Raw genomic sequence first — 17,500 nt, 5'->3', positions numbered from 1 at the left:
TTCGCGCGAGAAACTCGGGGCTTTTTCGTTTCCCCCCTCTCTCTCTGGGCTTTCCTCGCTCGCTCGCGCGTTTTCCCCGGGGCCCGCGCCCCGCTTCGAGACTCGGCCTCGCGCTGGAAGTCACGGCGCGCGGCGCACGGAACGGGGCTCGGCCGGGGCTGACCCGCCCCCCACAAAGCCGAACCACCCGCCCGCCGACCGGTCGCCGGCGAGCGACCGGCCGCCGGCGAGGTTGGGCCGAGCGGGGCACGCTCGCAGGGAGCGAAACCCCGTCCGGCGCGTCCCCCCACCGGGCCGCGCGGAAAGCACCGGACGTGCTAGAGGAGACAGCGACCCGACGAGGCGGGCGCGGCCCGGACACCGAGGCCCCCTTTTCAGCCGGGGCGGCTCGCTCTGCAGCAGGCGGCGGAACGGCAAAGGAGCGCGCGGATCGGGCTCTGGTCCCCCGTCCGCGCCCCATCGGTTCGGGGTCATTTTCAGCCTCTCTCTCTCTCTGTGTCTCGCTCTCTCCATCATCCCCGCGGCTCAGCTCCAACCGCACCGCCGCCCGGCGCTGCTCGCGGCCGGCACCCACGGGCGCTCCCCGGACCGGGGCCGGCACCGGCACCTCGCGTGGTTTTTTAAGGACACCTGAAGGCTAGCGGGGCCACGCGGCCGTCACACAGCTGGGGTCGGTAAAGACGCCCTCCGCGGCAGCGGGAGGGGCGACACCTCGCCTGCGACGGGAAGCGAACTGGAGAGGAGACCGCCCTGCCCGAGCACCGGACACCCCCGCCGTGACTTCCCCGCGACAGAGAAGCCCCGGAAGGAGAGCCGGCCGGCCGAGGGCCCTCTCCGACGCCACCCGAAAAGCCTCATCGATCGGGCGCGGCCGAGGAAGGAGCCGCGCCAACAGCGACAAGGGCCCCACGGCCACGGTCCTGGGACAACGGCGACGGCCGCCCAGCCCCGCCTGCGGAGCGCTCGCGGCAGAGGAGGAGCGCGGGGGGTGCCGCCACCCGCCCGCCCGTTTTCCCGCGGGCGCCAACGACTTCCCTTTCGGCTAGGCAACGGCAGGACTGGGACTGGGCTGGCCCGCCAGGCCGGGGGGACTCGGCTTCCCCTTCCGGCCCGGGGAACCCGGCCGAGCGTGCGAGATAAAGTGCCACCGGACCGCGCCACCGGCGGCCGGCTCTCCCTTTCCGGGAAAAAAATAGCCGGGGGAGCGGCACGACAAAAAAAGGCACATGGAGACGCGTTCGCAACGATCCGTGCTAGCCACGGGGGCCGCGGGCCCGGGACACCGGGGACCCGGGGGGCGAGTTACGAGACTCACTCCCCCACGGACCCGCCGGCATCCCGCTCGCTCCCTTCTCTCTCTCGCCGCCCTCGCGCGCCTTCGTCGCAACGCTTCTCGGTGCCGCGGCTTAGGGCCGCCGGAGAAAAATCAAAAAGATCCGCGGAGGCCGGACGGGCGGGTGCCCCCACTCTGCCCGCACGCCGGCACGCCTAAACCGCGGGGGGGAAAAAAAAAAAAAAACACGGGCCCGCGTGGCAACCCAGCCCGCCCGGCATAAGCGGCTCGGTCGATGCGGCCACGACCGAGGTGGGCGAGGCGCCGCCGCCTCGCCCGCGACAAGTCCGGGGGGCTCTCTCCGTCGGGTGCCGGGTCCGCCAACTCCAAAAAACTCTGCCCGCCAACGCGGGTCCCCGGCTTAGGGCCGAGGAAGGGGGACGGCTTCAACAACGCGGGCCGGGGACGGGGGCACCCCGACCCCGGGCTCCACAGCTTTACCGGGCGGGCCGACCGCCGCCGAGGCGGACCGACAGCCCAAAACAGTGCCCGCCGAGTGGGCCCCGGCTTAAGGCCAGGCACGAAAGGGACGAGGCGCCGCCGCCTCGCCCGCCACCGCTGCCCAGGGGGGACGCCCCCCCTTGCGAATCGGCCGGCAGAAGCCGGGCCGGAACGGGACACGCTCGCAGCTTCTCTCTCTCCGCCTCGCCTCGGCCGCCCGAGCGGCTCTCTCGGATCGTCTTTCGCTGCCCTTCTCTCTCGGCCTGGCGGGGAGAGCTCTCGCCCCCTTCTCCGGCTGCCCTTCTCTCTCGGCCTGGCGGGGAGAGCTCTCGCCCCCTTCTCCGGCTGCCCTTCTCTCTCGGCCTGGCGGGGAGAGCTCTCGCCCCCTTCTCCGGCTGCCCCTCTCTCTCGGCCTGGCGGGGAGAGCTCTCGCCCCCTTCTCCGGCTGCCCCTCTCTCTCGGCCTGGCGGGGAGAGCTCTCGCCCCCTTCTCCGGCTGCCCCTCTCTCTCGGCCTGGCGGGGAGAGCTCTCGCCCCCTTCTCCGGCTGCCCCTCTCTCTCGGCCTGGCGGGGAGAGCTCTCGCCCCCTTCTCCGGCTGCCCCTCTCTCTCTCGGCCTGGCGGGGAGAGCTCTCGCCCCCTTCTCCGGCTGCCCCTCTCTCTCTCGGCCTGGCGGGGAGAGCTCTCGCCCCCTTCTCCGGCTGCCCCTCTCTCTCGGCCTGGCGGGGAGAGCTCTCGCCCCCTTCTCCGGCTGCCCCTCTCTCTCTCGGCCTGGCGGGGAGAGCTCTCGCCCCCTTCTCCGGCTGCCCCTCTGTCTCTCGGCCTGGCGGGGAGAGCTCTCGCCCCCTTCTCCGGCTGCCCTTCTCTCTCGGCCTGGCGGGGAGAGCTCTCGCCCCCTTCTCCGGCTGCCCCTCTCTCTCGGCCTGGCGGGGAGAGCTCTCGCCCCCTTCTCCGGCTGCCCCTCTCTCTCGGCCTGGCGGGGAGAGCTCTCGCCCCCTTCTCCGGCTGCCCTTCTCTCTCGGCCTGGCGGGGAGAGCTCTCGCCCCCTTCTCCGGTTGCCCTTCTCTCTCGGCGCCCCTCTCACTGTACCAACTTTTCTCGGGAAAGACGGGAGCCGGGACACAGCCACAAAGACTCGTCCCGGCTAGGCGGCACTTGCTTTGCCCTGCCGGCTGCACCAGCCTGGCCACTCCACTCCGCCTTAGGCGCAGGCACGGGATGAAACCAACCTGCGGGGATGCGGCCCGTCACCTCGCTCCCATAATACGGACAGACGCGTCCGAAGCCGCCGCGGCCTCCTAGGGGACCGATGGAGCTTGACCGGGAGAAGGCGCCGCCGCAGGCCGCCTCTTACGATGAGGCAGCCGGAGGCGGCCGGCAACAGCGACCCCTTGGTGAACTTCCGCAGCCGGCCGAGACAACAGGTCTACCCGGCACCCTCCGAAATTTGACTAAGTCACGCCGGGGCGAGGTAGACCTGGTGTCCCCGGAAGGCGCACGCCAGCCGGGGGCAAGGCCGACCTCCGCCGGCCCCGGGCGGGCTCCGTGGTAGACCTGGTGTCCCGCCGGATCCGGGGTAGACCTGGTGTCCCGCCGGGCCCGGGGTAGACCTGGTGTCCCGCCGGGCCCGGGGTAGACCTGGTGTCCCGGGCTCCGGGGTAGACCTGGTGTCCCGGGCTCCGGGGTAGACCTGGTGTCCCGCCGGGCCCGGGGTAGACCTGGTGTCCCGGGCTCCGGGGTAGACCTGATGTCCCGCCGGATCCGGGGTAGACCTGGTGTCCCGGGCTCCGGGGTAGACCTGGTGTCCCGGGCTCCGGGGTAGACCTGGTGTCCCGCCGGGCCCGAGGTAGACCTGGTGTCCCGGGCTCCGGGGTAGACCTGGTGTCCCGCCGGATCCGGGGTAGACCTGATGTCCCGCCGGATCCGGGGTAGACCTGGTGTCCCGGGCTCCGGGGTAGACCTGGTGTCCCGCCGGGCCCGGGGTAGACCTGGTGTCCCGGGCTCCGGGGTAGACCTGGTGTCCCGCCGGATCCGGGGTAGACCTGGTGTCCCGCCGGATCCGGGGTAGACCTGGTGTCCCGGGCTCCGGGGTAGACCTGGTGTCCCGCCGGGCCCGGGGTAGACCTGGTGTCCCGGGCTCCGGGGTAGACCTGATGTCCCGCCGGATCCGGGGTAGACCTGGTGTCCCGGGCTCCGGGGTAGACCTGGTGTCCCGGGCTCCGGGGTAGACCTGGTGTCCCGCCGGGCCCGAGGTAGACCGGGTGTCCCGGGCTCCGGGGTAGACCTGGTGTCCCGCCGGATCCGGGGTAGACCTGATGTCCCGCCGGATCCGGGGTAGACCTGGTGTCCCGGGCTCCGGGGTAGACCTGGTGTCCCGGGCTCCGGGGTAGACCTGGTGTCCCGCCGGGCCCGGGGTAGACCTGGTGTCCCGCCGGATCCGGGGTAGACCTGGTGTCCCGATCAATCCGGGGTAGACCTGGTGTCCCGGGCTCCGGGGTAGACCTGGTGTCCCGCCGGGCCCGGGGTAGACCTGGTGTCCCGGGCTCCGGGGTAGACCTGGTGTCCCGCCGGGCCCGGGGTAGACCTGGTGTCCCGGGCTCCGGGGTAGACCTGATGTCCCGCCGGATCCGGGGTAGACCTGGTGTCCCGGGCTCCGGGGTAGACCTGGTGTCCCGGGCTCCGGGGTAGACCTGGTGTCCCGCCGGGCCCGAGGTAGACCTGGTGTCCCGGGCTCCGGGGTAGACCTGGTGTCCCGCCGGATCCGGGGTAGACCTGATGTCCCGCCGGATCCGGGGTAGACCTGGTGTCCCGGGCTCCGGGGTAGACCTGGTGTCCCGCCGGGCCCGGGGTAGACCTGGTGTCCCGGGCTCCGGGGTAGACCTGGTGTCCCGCCGGATCCGGGGTAGACCTGGTGTCCCGCCGGATCCGGGGTAGACCTGGTGTCCCGGGCTCCGGGGTAGACCTGGTGTCCCGCCGGGCCCGGGGTAGACCTGGTGTCCCGGGCTCCGGGGTAGACCTGATGTCCCGCCGGATCCGGGGTAGACCTGGTGTCCCGGGCTCCGGGGTAGACCTGGTGTCCCGGGCTCCGGGGTAGACCTGGTGTCCCGCCGGGCCCGAGGTAGACCTGGTGTCCCGGGCTCCGGGGTAGACCTGGTGTCCCGCCGGATCCGGGGTAGACCTGATGTCCCGCCGGATCCGGGGTAGACCTGGTGTCCCGGGCTCCGGGGTAGACCTGGTGTCCCGGGCTCCGGGGTAGACCTGGTGTCCCGCCGGGCCCGGGGTAGACCTGGTGTCCCGCCGGATCCGGGGTAGACCTGGTGTCCCGATCAATCCGGGGTAGACCTGGTGTCCCGGGCTCCGGGGTAGACCTGGTGTCCCGCCGGATCCGGGGTAGACCTGGTGTCCCGCCGGATCCGGGGTAGACCTGGTGTCCCGCCGGGCCCGGGGTAGACCTGGTGTCCCGGGCTCCGGGGTAGACCTGGTGTCCCGCCGGATCCGGGGTAGACCTGATGTCCCGCCGGATCCGGGGTAGACCTGGTGTCCCGGGCTCCGGGGTAGACCTGGTGTCCCGGGCTCCGGGGTAGACCTGGTGTCCCGCCGGGCCCGGGGTAGACCTGGTGTCCCGGGCTCCGGGGTTGACCTGGTGTCCCGCCGGATCCGGGGTAGACCTGGTGTCCCGATCAATCCGGGGTAGACCTGGTGTCCCGCCGGGCCCGGGGTAGACCTGGTGTCCCGGGCTCGGGGGTTGACCTGGTGTCCCGCCGGATCCGGGGTAGACCTGGTGTCCCGCCGGATCCGGGGTAGACCTGGTGTCCCGATCGATCCGGGGTAGACCTGGTGTCCAAGGCCCCGGGGTAGACCTGGTGTCCCAGGGCCCGGGGTAGACCTGGTGTCCAAGGCCCTTGGGTAGACCTGGTGTCCCGGGGCTCGGGGTAGACCTGGTGTCCCGGCTCGGGGTAGACCTGGTGTCCAAGGCCCCGGGGTAGACCTGGTGTCCCGATCAATCCGGGGTAGACCTGGTGTCCCAGCGCCCGGGGTAGACCTGGTGTCCAAGGCCCCGGGGTAGACCTGGTGTCCCAGGGCTCGGGGTAGACCTGGTGTCCAAGGCCCCGGGGTAGACCTGGTGTCTCAGGGCCCGGGGTAGACCTGGTGTCCCAGGGCCCGGGGTAGACCTGGTGTCCCAGCGCCCGGGGTAGACCTGGTGTCCAAGGCCCCGGGGTAGACCTGGTGTCCCAGGGCTCGGGGTAGACCTGGTGTCCAAGGCCCCGGGGTAGACCTGGTGTCCCAGGGCCCGGGGTAGACCTGGTGTCCCAGGGCCCGGGGTAGACCTGGTGTCCAAGGCCCTGGGGTAGACCTGGTGTCCCGGGCTCCGGGGTAGACCTGGTGTCCCGGCTCGGGGTAGACCTGGTGTCCCGGCTCAGGGTAGACCTGGTGTCCAAGGCCCCGGGGTAGACCTGGTGTCCAAGGCCCCGGGGTAGACCTGGTGTCCCGATCAATCCGGGGTAGACCTGGTGTCCCAGGGCTCGGGGTAGACCTGGTGTCCAAGGCCCCGGGGTAGACCTGGTGTCCCAGGGCCCGGGGTAGACCTGGTGTCCAAGGCCCCGGGGTAGACCTGGTGTCCAAGGCCCCGGGGTAGACCTGGTGTCCCAGGGCTCGGGGTAGACCTGGTGTCCCAGCGCCCGGGGTAGACCTGGTGTCCAAGGCCCCGGGGTAGACCTGGTGTCCCAGGGCTCGGGGTAGACCTGGTGTCCAAGGCCCCGGGGTAGACCTGGTGTCCCAGCGCCCGGGGTAGACCTGGTGTCCCAGCGCCCGGGGTTGACCTGGTGTCCAAGGCCCCGGGGTAGACCTGGTGTCCCGATCAATCCGGGGTAGACCTGGTGTCCCGATCAATCCGGGGTAGACCTGGTGTCCCCGGCCGGAGCCGTGGTAGACCTGGTGTCCCTTCACAGCCGCCTGCCTCCCGGGCGCCACGGCGAGCCGCGGCAGCGCCGGAGCCGGCTTGTCCTGGTGAGCCAGGGCCGGCCCGGACCCGGGGTGGGCCTCCCATCTCCCTGTCGTCGCCCGCAGCCCGGGTGCCTCACCGTCCCCATCGACCCCGGAGCCGGGCTAAGCTCACAGCCTCATATCACCCCGGAGCCAGACGGCTCGATCAGCCCCGTCGCGCACAATGAGCCCCACCCCGCTTTCAAGATCAATACATATTTTCGGGGTTTATTGTGTTGGTCATTCGGGATTTTTTTTTTTTTTTTTTTTTTTTTTTTTTTTTTTTTTTGGTGGGTTTTGGTGGTTTTTTTTCGGTTTGTTTGGTTTTTTTTTTTTTTTCTTTCTTTCTTTATTGTTTGTTGTTTCTAGGTTCGGCTCTGTTGGATGCTGAGTTTTGAGGCTGTTATCTTTTGGGGGGGGGTCGGTGGTCTTGTGGTTTGGATTTGGGTAGAATGGCTCCTCTATTCGCTTGGAACGAGAAACTCATCCGGAAAAACAAACCGACAATAACAATTGGCACATTTTATTTCTCCTCGTTTCGTATCCAGTGATGCCGAATTTGCCCCAAAAGGCGAGAATAACTGCTTAAGAGACTCAGCCTAAGTCAGATAAGCAGGAGGTATTTTATTACGACGCGTCGGAGAAATCACGAAATGGATTTCTAAATTATGCACCGCAAAAGCGGGTTTTTATACAATTTTAAACAAGGATTACATCATTTATTACATGCATATTCATAGGCAGGCGGAGTCTTCTGGGAATTCTTGGTCTTCCTCAGTTAAATTTTAAGCTTTTCCTAATTTGGTCTTCTTCCTGTTATCCTTGGCATGTTTTTCCATGACTTAGCTGAAGTAACTGTTATACTTGGCTTGATCCTAACGGGTTGGCAGGTCACTTTAACTTATTGGCTTCCACTTCTTCTTCTTCAAATATTCTAATTCCAAAGTTTCTTCTGTGAGTGTATTTTAGATTACCTATCCAAATATTGTGAGTGTATTTTTACATTGCCTTACCTAAGTATCTGATCAAAGATCTTCCTGAAAGTGTATTTTAGGTTATTTATTAACTGCTGCAATTCCCTTAATATATTTTTGAGTGTCTTTAATTCTTTTATTTTTCAGAAGCTATTAACCATTATAATAAATGGCTTCATTTCCCCCCTTTTCTTATTACTTACGAATTCTTTCGTCAAATTCTAACCCTGTAGGGCGCTGATATGCTCGTACCATAGCCCAGATCATTTGGGTTCTTCTCATTATAATTCTCAGTCTCCACCACATGCAAATATTTGTAAGAGTTAATAGTAACAGAACTATGATTATTATTAGCGTTGGGTGCACCAGATAGTTAAAGACTTGTGTAGCTGTTGGGGAATATCCTACAAAGATATCCCACCAATGATGCTGGCCTACTTGTTCTACTTTAGTCAGGACATTCTGTATTTTTTCTGAATTATGTTCTACCTGCCATACCATTCGTTTGGTTGTTTGATTTACCTTTTGTATTAATTCCCTTACTTTAGGATGTGTGAGCATTGCTTTAAGGACTTCGACGTCCATCCCTATTTGTAATTTCGGTATCTCTTGATATAGGTCAAAATCTGCATTAATTAGCTGTTGAGTAGTTATTGGGACAGTATAATGAAAGTCACAACCTACTATCTTGGTGAAGTTGCATACACAAAAGTTAGTATTGTTAGTCTTTTCTTGGCAATTATCTATGGTGACGTTATCGCAAGCTGTCCTCACACAAGCGCACCCATTCCCTATATAATAAACTTGTGATTGTGTTCTATTATGCGGAAGCATTTCAAAAGTACATACACTGTTTTCAGCATCTAAACATAGATCTTCCGCTTCTACTACAGCGTTTTCACAGACATAGCCTAATTGTCCTCTAGGAATACATGCTTCTGTGTTAACCGATTGCCACCTATTTTTGGTATTATCATAACTAGCCCAGACATTATGGTCTATGGGCTTGACAATAACATCTTGATGTATTGTCCCTAGAGTGAGGATAGGAAAGATAGCTCTTTCCTCTGCTGCACTAATGGTGAGGACATAGGCTTCAATGTGTTCTTGTTGAGGCTCATAAGTGAAATTTACTAATTGCCACCAGGCTTGGTGGTCCTTCTCAAATTGTGTAGTATGATTGTCCTTTAGTATTGTTTCTCTTATCTCTTGAGGTAATATACCTGACGTTCCTTCTCTCATTATTCCTGCCGCTGCTGATTGTACCCATTGTTGTGTCTGAGGGCACTGGATAGCTAGTGCAATTTCTCTGCTAAGTTCCCCTGTATAGTTAGCGAACTTCAAAAAATCCTCTTCAGTATGGTTTGCTACCATGGTTAGTAATTTTACTACAAGTGATTATGTTTCTGCTAATGTGAGCATGGATGAACTGAGGGGCATTTTTAGCTTTCCTAAGTTCGAAGTAACGGTACTTAATTTATTCACTAATACTTCTTGATCTATCGTGTTTAATATACCAAATCCAGTGCCAATCCATCCACTTAGATCTCTTTGTACTCTTCTATGATGAGACCTTGTTGCTAGCCATGCATTCCATCCCTTAAGGCTTTGCTGTATCAATGGTTGGCAACCCTTTTGCAAATACGTAATATCGGTGTGAAGGTTAGTGCCCTATCACCACAGTAGCATTCTTATCAAACTGTTTCCCCACCGTAATCATAAATATACTGATTACCGATTTGGTCTATAGCGTCCCCATTTACAACTTGCATAGCATAAGGTCTACCATACAAAATTTCAAATGGGCTTAACTTTTCTTTTGATCTTGGTTTGACTCTCAGCCTAAGCAGAGCAATAGGCAAAGCCTGATACCACTGCAAATTAGTCTCCTGGCATATTTTGGCAATTTGCTGTTTGATGAGATGATTCATCTTTTCCACTTGCCCACTGGCCTGTGGGCGATAAGGTGTGTGTAGTTGCCATTTGATTTGTAATGCTTTGCTTATTGCTCTCACCACTTTTGCACAGAAGTGTGTACCTCTATCCGAGGAAATGCTCTTTGGTACCCCAAACCGTGGAATAATTTCATTCAACAGTACTTTGGTCACTTCTCTTTCCTTATTTGTCCTACAAGGGAATGCTTCAGGCCACCCAGAAAATGTATCAGTTATTACCAACAAATACCGAAACCCCCCTTTTCTTGGGAGTTCAGAAAAATCAATTTGCCATACTTCACCTGGGAATTTACCTCGATTTATGGCTCCTTGATGTACTTTGGTTCCTGTGTTCGGGTTATTTTTCAGACACCGCTCGCACTGGGACGTAACGTGTTTTATAGTAGTAAATAATTTTGGTCCTGCTATTCTGGTCTGCAAATATTGGTAAAGCGAATCTAGGCCCCAATGGGCCTTCTCATGTTCTGCCTTCACAAACTGCCACATCACGTTTCCTGGTATCACTAACTGTCCTGTTTCTAATCGACCCCAACCATTTTCTAGTATTTTGCCCTTATTCCTTTGAATCCATCTATGATCTGACTCTTGGTAATCTGGCTGGATATTGATATCCAGCTCCCCTGGTATTAGGGCCGCTATTTCCGCTTCCCTATTTCTTGTGGCCGCCAATTTAGCTTCTGTGTCTGCCTTCCTGTTCCCTATCTCTGGTATAGTGTTACCTTTCAGATGTCCCTTACAATGCATTATGGCCACTTGTGCTGGGAGTTGGACCGCCTCTAGCAATCGCAGAATCTCTTCTGCATGTTTGACTGTTTTTCCTTGTGTAGTCAATAGTCCTGTTTCTTTCCAGATGGCCCCATGAGCATGTACAACAGAGAAGGCATATTTAGAGTCTGTCCATATATTAATTTGCATGTTTTCTGCCAATTCCAGGGCTCGGGTCAGAGCTATCAGCTCTGCCTTTTGGGCTGAGGTCCCTGCAGGCAAGGGGTTTGACTCAATTACCCTTTCTGTAGTGGTGACTGCATAGCCAGCCATTCTTACTCCTTGCTTCACGAAGCTGCTGCCATCTGAGAACCAGTTGTCCGCACCTTCGAGCGGCTCTTCTTTGAGATCTGGGCAACTGGAGTAGACGGCTTCAATTGTTTCCAGGCAGTCGTGTTCGATGGGTTCTGCTGGGGCTCTCCCTTCTAGAAATGAAGCTGGGTTCACAATGTTAGTTACCTGAATGGTTACGTCATCTGATTCAGCCAAGATGGCCTGGTATTTTAGGAATCTGGATGGGGACAACCAATGGTTGCCTTTCTGTTCCAGCACGGCTGACACAGTGTGAGATACTAACACAGTCATCTTTTGGCCCAGTGTGAGCTTTCTGGCCTCTTCTATGTTAATTATCACTGCAGCCACTGCCCTCAGACAGCCTGGCCATCCTTTACTTACTTCATCCAGTCGCTTGGAGAAGTAGGCCACAGCTCTCTTGTGTGTTCCCAACTGCTGTGCCAGGACTCCTAGGGCCATCCCTTGTCGTTCATGGGAGAACAGCCAGAATGGTTTTGATACATCTGGGAGACCTAAAGCCGGTGCCCTCATTAGCTCCAGCTTCAACTTCTTGAAGGCCTCTTCTGCCTCGGGAGTCCAAACTAGAACATCCTTGGTTTCTTTCAACAAATCGTACAGTGGTTTAGCAAGTATCCCGTACTGGTAGATCCACAGCCGACACCAACCTGTCATTCCCAGAAAGGCGCGCAGGTCTCTCACCGTCTCTGGTTTGGGCATTTGACAGATGGCCTCTTTCCTAGCTGCTCCCAGGGATCGCTGTCCTCTGGAGACTTCGTATCCCAGGTACACTACTTCTTTTTGCACCAGCTGTGCTTTCTGTTGAGAGACTCGGTATCCACTTAAACCCAGGAAATTTAACAAGGAAATAGTCCATTCAATGCATTCTTCCTCTGTCACTGTTGCTATTAAAAGGTCATCTACGTATTGCAGAAGGGTGCCATCTCCCAGCGGCCTTTCCCACTGTTCTAATTCTTTGGCTAATTGATTCCCAAAAATCGTAGGGGAGTTTGTCCATCCTTGGGGCAATACCGTCCAGGTAAGTTGGGTCTTTCTTCCTTTATCTACAGATTCCCATTCAAAGGCAAAAATCTTTTGACTCTCGGGAGCTAAGGGAAGGCAGAAAAATGCGTCTTTCAAGTCTAATACGGTGAACCAGGCCAAATTATCCTTGAGTCTAGTTAAAAGCGTGTATGGATTAGCAACTAAAGGATGTAATATCTTGGTTATTTCGTTTATTGCTCTCAAATCCTGAACTAGTCTATAAGCTCCATTAGGTTTCTTTACTGGCAAGATTGGTGTATTAAAATCCGATTCACATTCTACCAATAACCCCAGTTCCAGAAACCTTTTGATTATGGGCTCAATCCCCTTCCTGTCTTCTATTCTCAAAGGATATTGTTTTCTTACCACCGGTCTTGCCCCGTCTTTAAGTTCAACAACAATCGGTGCTGCTTGTTTTGATTTTCCAGGTATATCAGTAGCCCATACTAATGGGTATGCCTCGCTCAGGATTCGCTCAAAATTGTGATTCTCAGGTTTAGGTTTCACACAACTGATTGTTAGGCTTAGGGCTGTAATCAGTTGTTCTTCTTTTACTTGAAATTCAAATCTGTCCTTTTTGAACTTTATTATGGCTCCCAAGTTCTCTAGTAAGTCTCTCCCTAGTAGAGGTTTTGGCGAATTTGGCAAATACAGAAACTGGTGTATTCCCATTTGTTTCCCAATTTTGTATTTGATAGGTTTCAAAAAGTAAGCTTTTTCTGGTTGGCCTGTTGCTCCCACAACTTGTACAAATTCATCACTTTTAGGTACCAATTCTTGATTTAAAACCGAAAAGGTTGCTCCCGTATCAATCAAAAAGTCCAATTCCTTTTTACCTTCCCCTAGCTCCATTTTAACCAGTGGGTCTGCTAGGGTATGGCCCACCGGTCCCCCTCATTCACTTTCTTGCTGTGTGGTGGTAGTGGTGACCATTAACCTTCTCTTTAACTGGGGGCATTCCTGTTTCCAGTGTCCCGTCTGTAGGCAGTATGCACATTGATCTGGCCCTACTCTAGCTGGGTGGGGTTGGAACCTTCCTCCCCCTCTCACCGGGTAGCCTCTACCCCTACCCCTGGTTCCAGGTTCCGAGTGACCTGTCTTCTGAGCTGCCACTGCCACAGCCACTACTCGAGCTATCCTCCTGTCCTCCCTTTTCTTCTCCTCAACTTCTCTATTATTATATACCTTCCATGCCTCATTCAACAAGGCCTCCAGGTTTTTATTTTCTGGATGTTCGAGCTTTTGCAATTTCTTTCTGATGTCTGGGTTACTCTGTCCCATCATTAATCCTAACAGGTGTTGTTTCCCTTCTTCCGTTGCTGGGTCCAGGGGTGTGTATTGTCTCATGGCTGCCCTAAGTCTATCCAAAAACTCTGACGGGGTCTCATCCTTTCCCTGCCTAATGTCATATAACATCGACCAATTGATAGCCTTAGGGATCGCATTACGCAAGCCCATCGCTATCAGCTTTCTGTACTGCACCAATCGTCGATAGTGCTCTTCGTTGCCCGGATCCCATTCTGGTTTACTGCTGGGGAAATTATCTTCTAGTCTCCCTGATAATACTTGAGCATGTCGTTTTCCTGTTTCCAATACGAGTTCCCTTTCTGTATCTGTCAATTCTGACAACATCACCTCTATATCTTCCCAATCAATATCTAAATTCTTTGCCATTAATTCAAACCTCTTCGCTACTCCCTCTGGATTCCTCCTGAAGTTCTTTGCCTCATCCCTCCAATTGTTCAGATCACTTGTGGAGAACGGTACCTTTACCCTGGTCCTTTCTCCTACCATTGGCATAAGTTGTCGGAGAGGAGCTATTGTATGGTTCCGTTCCTCTTCTTGCTTTGCTTCCCTCCGTGCCACAGATCTGGTATAATACGAATGACTAGTCCCTTCCCCAGGATCTTCCTGTGCCTCAATGTCTTCCCTATTCTTTCTCTTCTCTTTTCTCTTTCCCTTTCCCTGTTCTTCATCTTCACCTTCTATTTCTGTTAACTCTTTTCCTACTACCCCCCTGGCATGGTTTACACAGTCCAGCCGCGCCTCGCTCTGCATCTGTCGCCTTTCTTCCCGCATCTGCCGGCGCCTATCCTGTTCCGGGCTACTGTCCTCATCTTCTGTTCCCCTTCCATCTCTCTTATCCTCTATCTGAATTATTATATTCAGCTTCTGTGAGTTGTTCTCTGCCTCCCTTTCGCATGTCTCAGTGTCATTCTTCTCACTATACCTTAGCTTAGAGACGTTGCCTCCTAGTGAGTTATCCCCAGTCCTCGGTGTGCTGGTTTCTATTCTACAGGTACCTGATTTCCCAAAACCTCCATTTCTGGGTGTACTACCATCCCCATATGGACTTAGTTCGGGGAGGCTGCGTGTCTCCCCTCGACTCTCTGTTCCATGTGGGCTGCCTTCTTCCCTCTCAACTTCTAATCTGGGTGGGTTGTCAGCATCCCTGTAGCTTCCCGACCCCTGTGGACTATCTGGTCCCTGCGGGTTGCTTTCCCTCTTGTCCATCCCCGATTTTAATGGGCTATCCTCCTCCCAAGTGTTATCTAGTTTCTGAGGACTGTGCCCAAACTTAGATTTCCACCATCATTCCAGCTCCTTTAAGGGGCTAGGATCCCCTTGTTCCTCCTTTGGCCTGGGAAGAGGCCCTTCCCGTCCTGGGGCGAATGGATGGTATTCCCACAGGCTTATTTCGCTCTCCTTTCCACTATCTCTTCTTGTCAATTTAAGACATTGTTGCCCAATGCTACATGCATCACAGCACCGTTCTTTAGGCTTTGAACCTTTCTTATCTTTTTCCAGGGCTAGCACTAGGGGGTCCTGAGGTGCTACATTTACCCCGCACTCTTTTTGCCACTCCGGTTTATTTCTTAGGGTAAAGAACATATCAGCATACATCACTTCGTCCCATTTGTTAAGTCGGCGAAGGAAAAGCATCAATTGCAAAATAGTATTATAATTAGTTGTTCCCTCCGGCGGCCATTTCTCATTGTCATCTAACTTGTACAACGGCCACCACTGCGTACAATATTTAAGGAGTGTCTTTTTACTTATGTTTCCCCCCGGGATCCCTCCCAAGTCCTTCCAGTGTTTTAGGATACATCCTAAGGGGGTTTTCATATTTACGTCCTTACTCTGTTGACTTCCCATAGTTATTCCCTGTGTTGGTTTAACACTTCACACACAATTTTCAGTCGCTTTTGTCCTGGCTTCTCGCGTCGCAGCGATGCTGCATCTTATTCACTCTCAACCATACACGCGCACCTTTATAAAGGAATTCCTACCTTATGGTCTATATCAGAACAGACTGTTACCGGGTTTGGTCACGCGAGGTCACCTACAGACCGTGAGACACCGGTTTGCCAGATTCGTGCAATCGCAACCGTAGACAGTGTAACAATTGCAGGAGGTCACAATTTTCTTCCGGATATCTATCAACTTATTCTCTTCTAAAAATTATAGAGAGAGCAGCAAAATATTTTTTTGTAAGATTTTGCAACAAACACATAGAACAGACACAAAAGATCACCGGCTGACAGACCTCTTCAGATAGCAGTTTCAGTTCTTAACCCTTAATTCACAGTATTACAACATCAAACACAATGTTAAAACAGTTTCCCATACAGACCAAAAAATACCAAGATAAACAAACACTTCTTTCAGCAGGACTTTTGTCCTTTTCTTTACAAAAACAATGCCGGGAATCTCCTGGCAAACCAATGCTAGCAACAACCCTGGCAAACCAATGCTAGCAACCCAATGGGATTCGTTACCGGGGCGTCCCCCAGCTTTCCCTTCGGGCGGTCACGTCTGACCCCCGTTTCCTTACCAATAAAACCAATAAACAATTAAAATACCTCTTAATTGAAGCAGGAGATGCAGGGAACCCTCCGTCCACCAAGGCGCCAGTCCAGGGGGGGTCTCTTCTTGACAAAAATTCGTCAGGGGCGCCCAGAGAATCCCGACCCCGGACCCGGCCCGGGAGGACCTCAGGGCCCGGATCTCCTGTCTGGTCCCACCTGGGTCGCCAGAAAATGATGCCGAATTTGCCCCAAAAGGCGAGAATAACTGCTTAAGAGACTCAGCCTAAGTCAGATAAGCAGGAGGTATTTTATTACGACGCGTCGGAGAAATCACGAAATGGATTTCTAAATTATGCACCGCAAAAGCGGGTTTTTATACAATTTTAAACAAGGATTACATCATTTATTACATGCATATTCATAGGCAGGCGGAGTCTTCTGGGAATTCTTGGTCTTCCTCAGTTAAATTTTAAGCTTTTCCTAATTTGGTCTTCTTCCTGTTATCCTTGGCATGTTTTTCCATGACTTAGCTGAAGTAACTGTTATACTTGGCTTGATCCTAACGGGTTGGCAGGTCACTTTAACTTATTGGCTTCCACTTCTTCTTCTTCAAATATTCTAATTCCAAAGTTTCTTCTGTGAGTGTATTTTAGATTACCTATCCAAATATTGTGAGTGTATTTTTACATTGCCTTACCTAAGTATCTGATCAAAGATCTTCCTGAAAGTGTATTTTAGGTTATTTATTAACTGCTGCAATTCCCTTAATATATTTTTGAGTGTCTTTAATTCTTTTATTTTTCAGAAGCTATTAACCATTATAATAAATGGCTTCACCAGAGCACTCCCAGCCGAGCCGACGGGCAACCCGTGCCCCGTGGTCTGCCTGCTGACACGCTGAACTGGCGAAACAGCGCCCCCACCAACCCCCCGCCCCCGCCCCCGCCCTGTCCCACCCACGCCCTCCTGAGACCCTACACAGCCCGGCCCCCCTGGCCCCCGATGCGGCTCGCCCCGCCCCGCCCCGCCCACCGGTAGAGGCGGCTGCCGCCGGCACCACCGCCAGCACACAGGCGGCCACTTTCGGCCGGGTTCTTTCACGGTCCGCAGAGGTCTTCCGCCCTCGACGTCAGTCTAGGGGGCCGTGGGGGCTCGGGGCCGAGGCGCCCGGGGCCGGCACGAAGCCGCCGGCCCTTGGCCCTCGTCCGCACAGACACAGATACAGCGCCACACCCACCCCCCCCCCCGTGCGCACGTTCACTCCCCAAGGTCATCCCTTCAGGCCACCACACCGCCGCGCGTGCACACGCGCGCGCGGACAACCGTCCCCGCCCCCTCGCCGCCCCCCGCCACCTGCCCCCGCCCGCCCGCCCGGCCGCCTGGCTGCCCGTCCGCGTGCACGCTCTCGCGTGCCCTCACTCCCTGTCCCTGGCCCCGTCCCCGTCCCCGCGCCCGCCCCTGCCCTTACCCCTGCCCTTGCCGTCTCTGCCGGAGCCGCCCACGCCCATCGGCGGTTGGGGGCGCCCCACCCGCCCTCTCCCATCAGTCCCCCTGGCGCCGTCTGCATACTTTTCGGGCTTGCTAGGCACCCGAAGAGGGAGTCCGGCCAGGCACCACAGGTCCAGCCACGGGCAAGGCAGCCGTGGCCTAAGGCCGGCCCGGGACAACAGGACTACGACGGGGCGTTGGACACCAGGTCTAGCCCGGGCCCTAGGGCACCAGGTCTACCCCGGGCGCCGGGACACCAGGTCTACCGCGGGCGCTGGGACACCAGGTCTACCCCAGGGCCTTGGACACCAGGTCTACCCCGGGCGCTGGGACACCAGGTCTACCCCAGGGCCTTGGACACCAGGTCTACCCCGGGCGCTGGGACACCAGGTCTACCCCGGGCCCCGGGACACCAGGTC

General features: G+C 56.4%; 1 protein-coding gene across 1 annotated transcript; it reads right to left on the bottom strand.

The window, feature by feature from the left end:
* Window positions 1-7,359: 7,359 nt before the first annotated feature.
* LOC131571762 (uncharacterized) lies at window positions 7,360-16,423 on the bottom strand. Its single transcript, XM_058824557.1, has 2 exons — window positions 15,075-16,423; window positions 7,360-11,849 (listed from the first exon to the last, which is right to left on the bottom strand). Exon 2 carries the CDS (start codon window positions 11,458-11,460, stop codon window positions 9,424-9,426), a length of 2,037 nt encoding a protein of 678 aa, XP_058680540.1. The 5' UTR covers window positions 11,461-11,849; window positions 15,075-16,423; the 3' UTR covers window positions 7,360-9,423.
* Between the last annotated feature and the right edge of the window lie 1,077 nt (window positions 16,424-17,500).

The sequence above is a fragment of the Ammospiza caudacuta genome, unplaced genomic scaffold (assembly GCF_027887145.1).
Source record: "Ammospiza caudacuta isolate bAmmCau1 unplaced genomic scaffold, bAmmCau1.pri scaffold_191, whole genome shotgun sequence".
Classification (NCBI taxonomy): Eukaryota; Metazoa; Chordata; class Aves; order Passeriformes; family Passerellidae; genus Ammospiza; species Ammospiza caudacuta.
The sequence above is the reverse complement of the archived record's forward strand: the minus strand, read 5'-3'. Positions and strand labels throughout refer to the sequence as shown.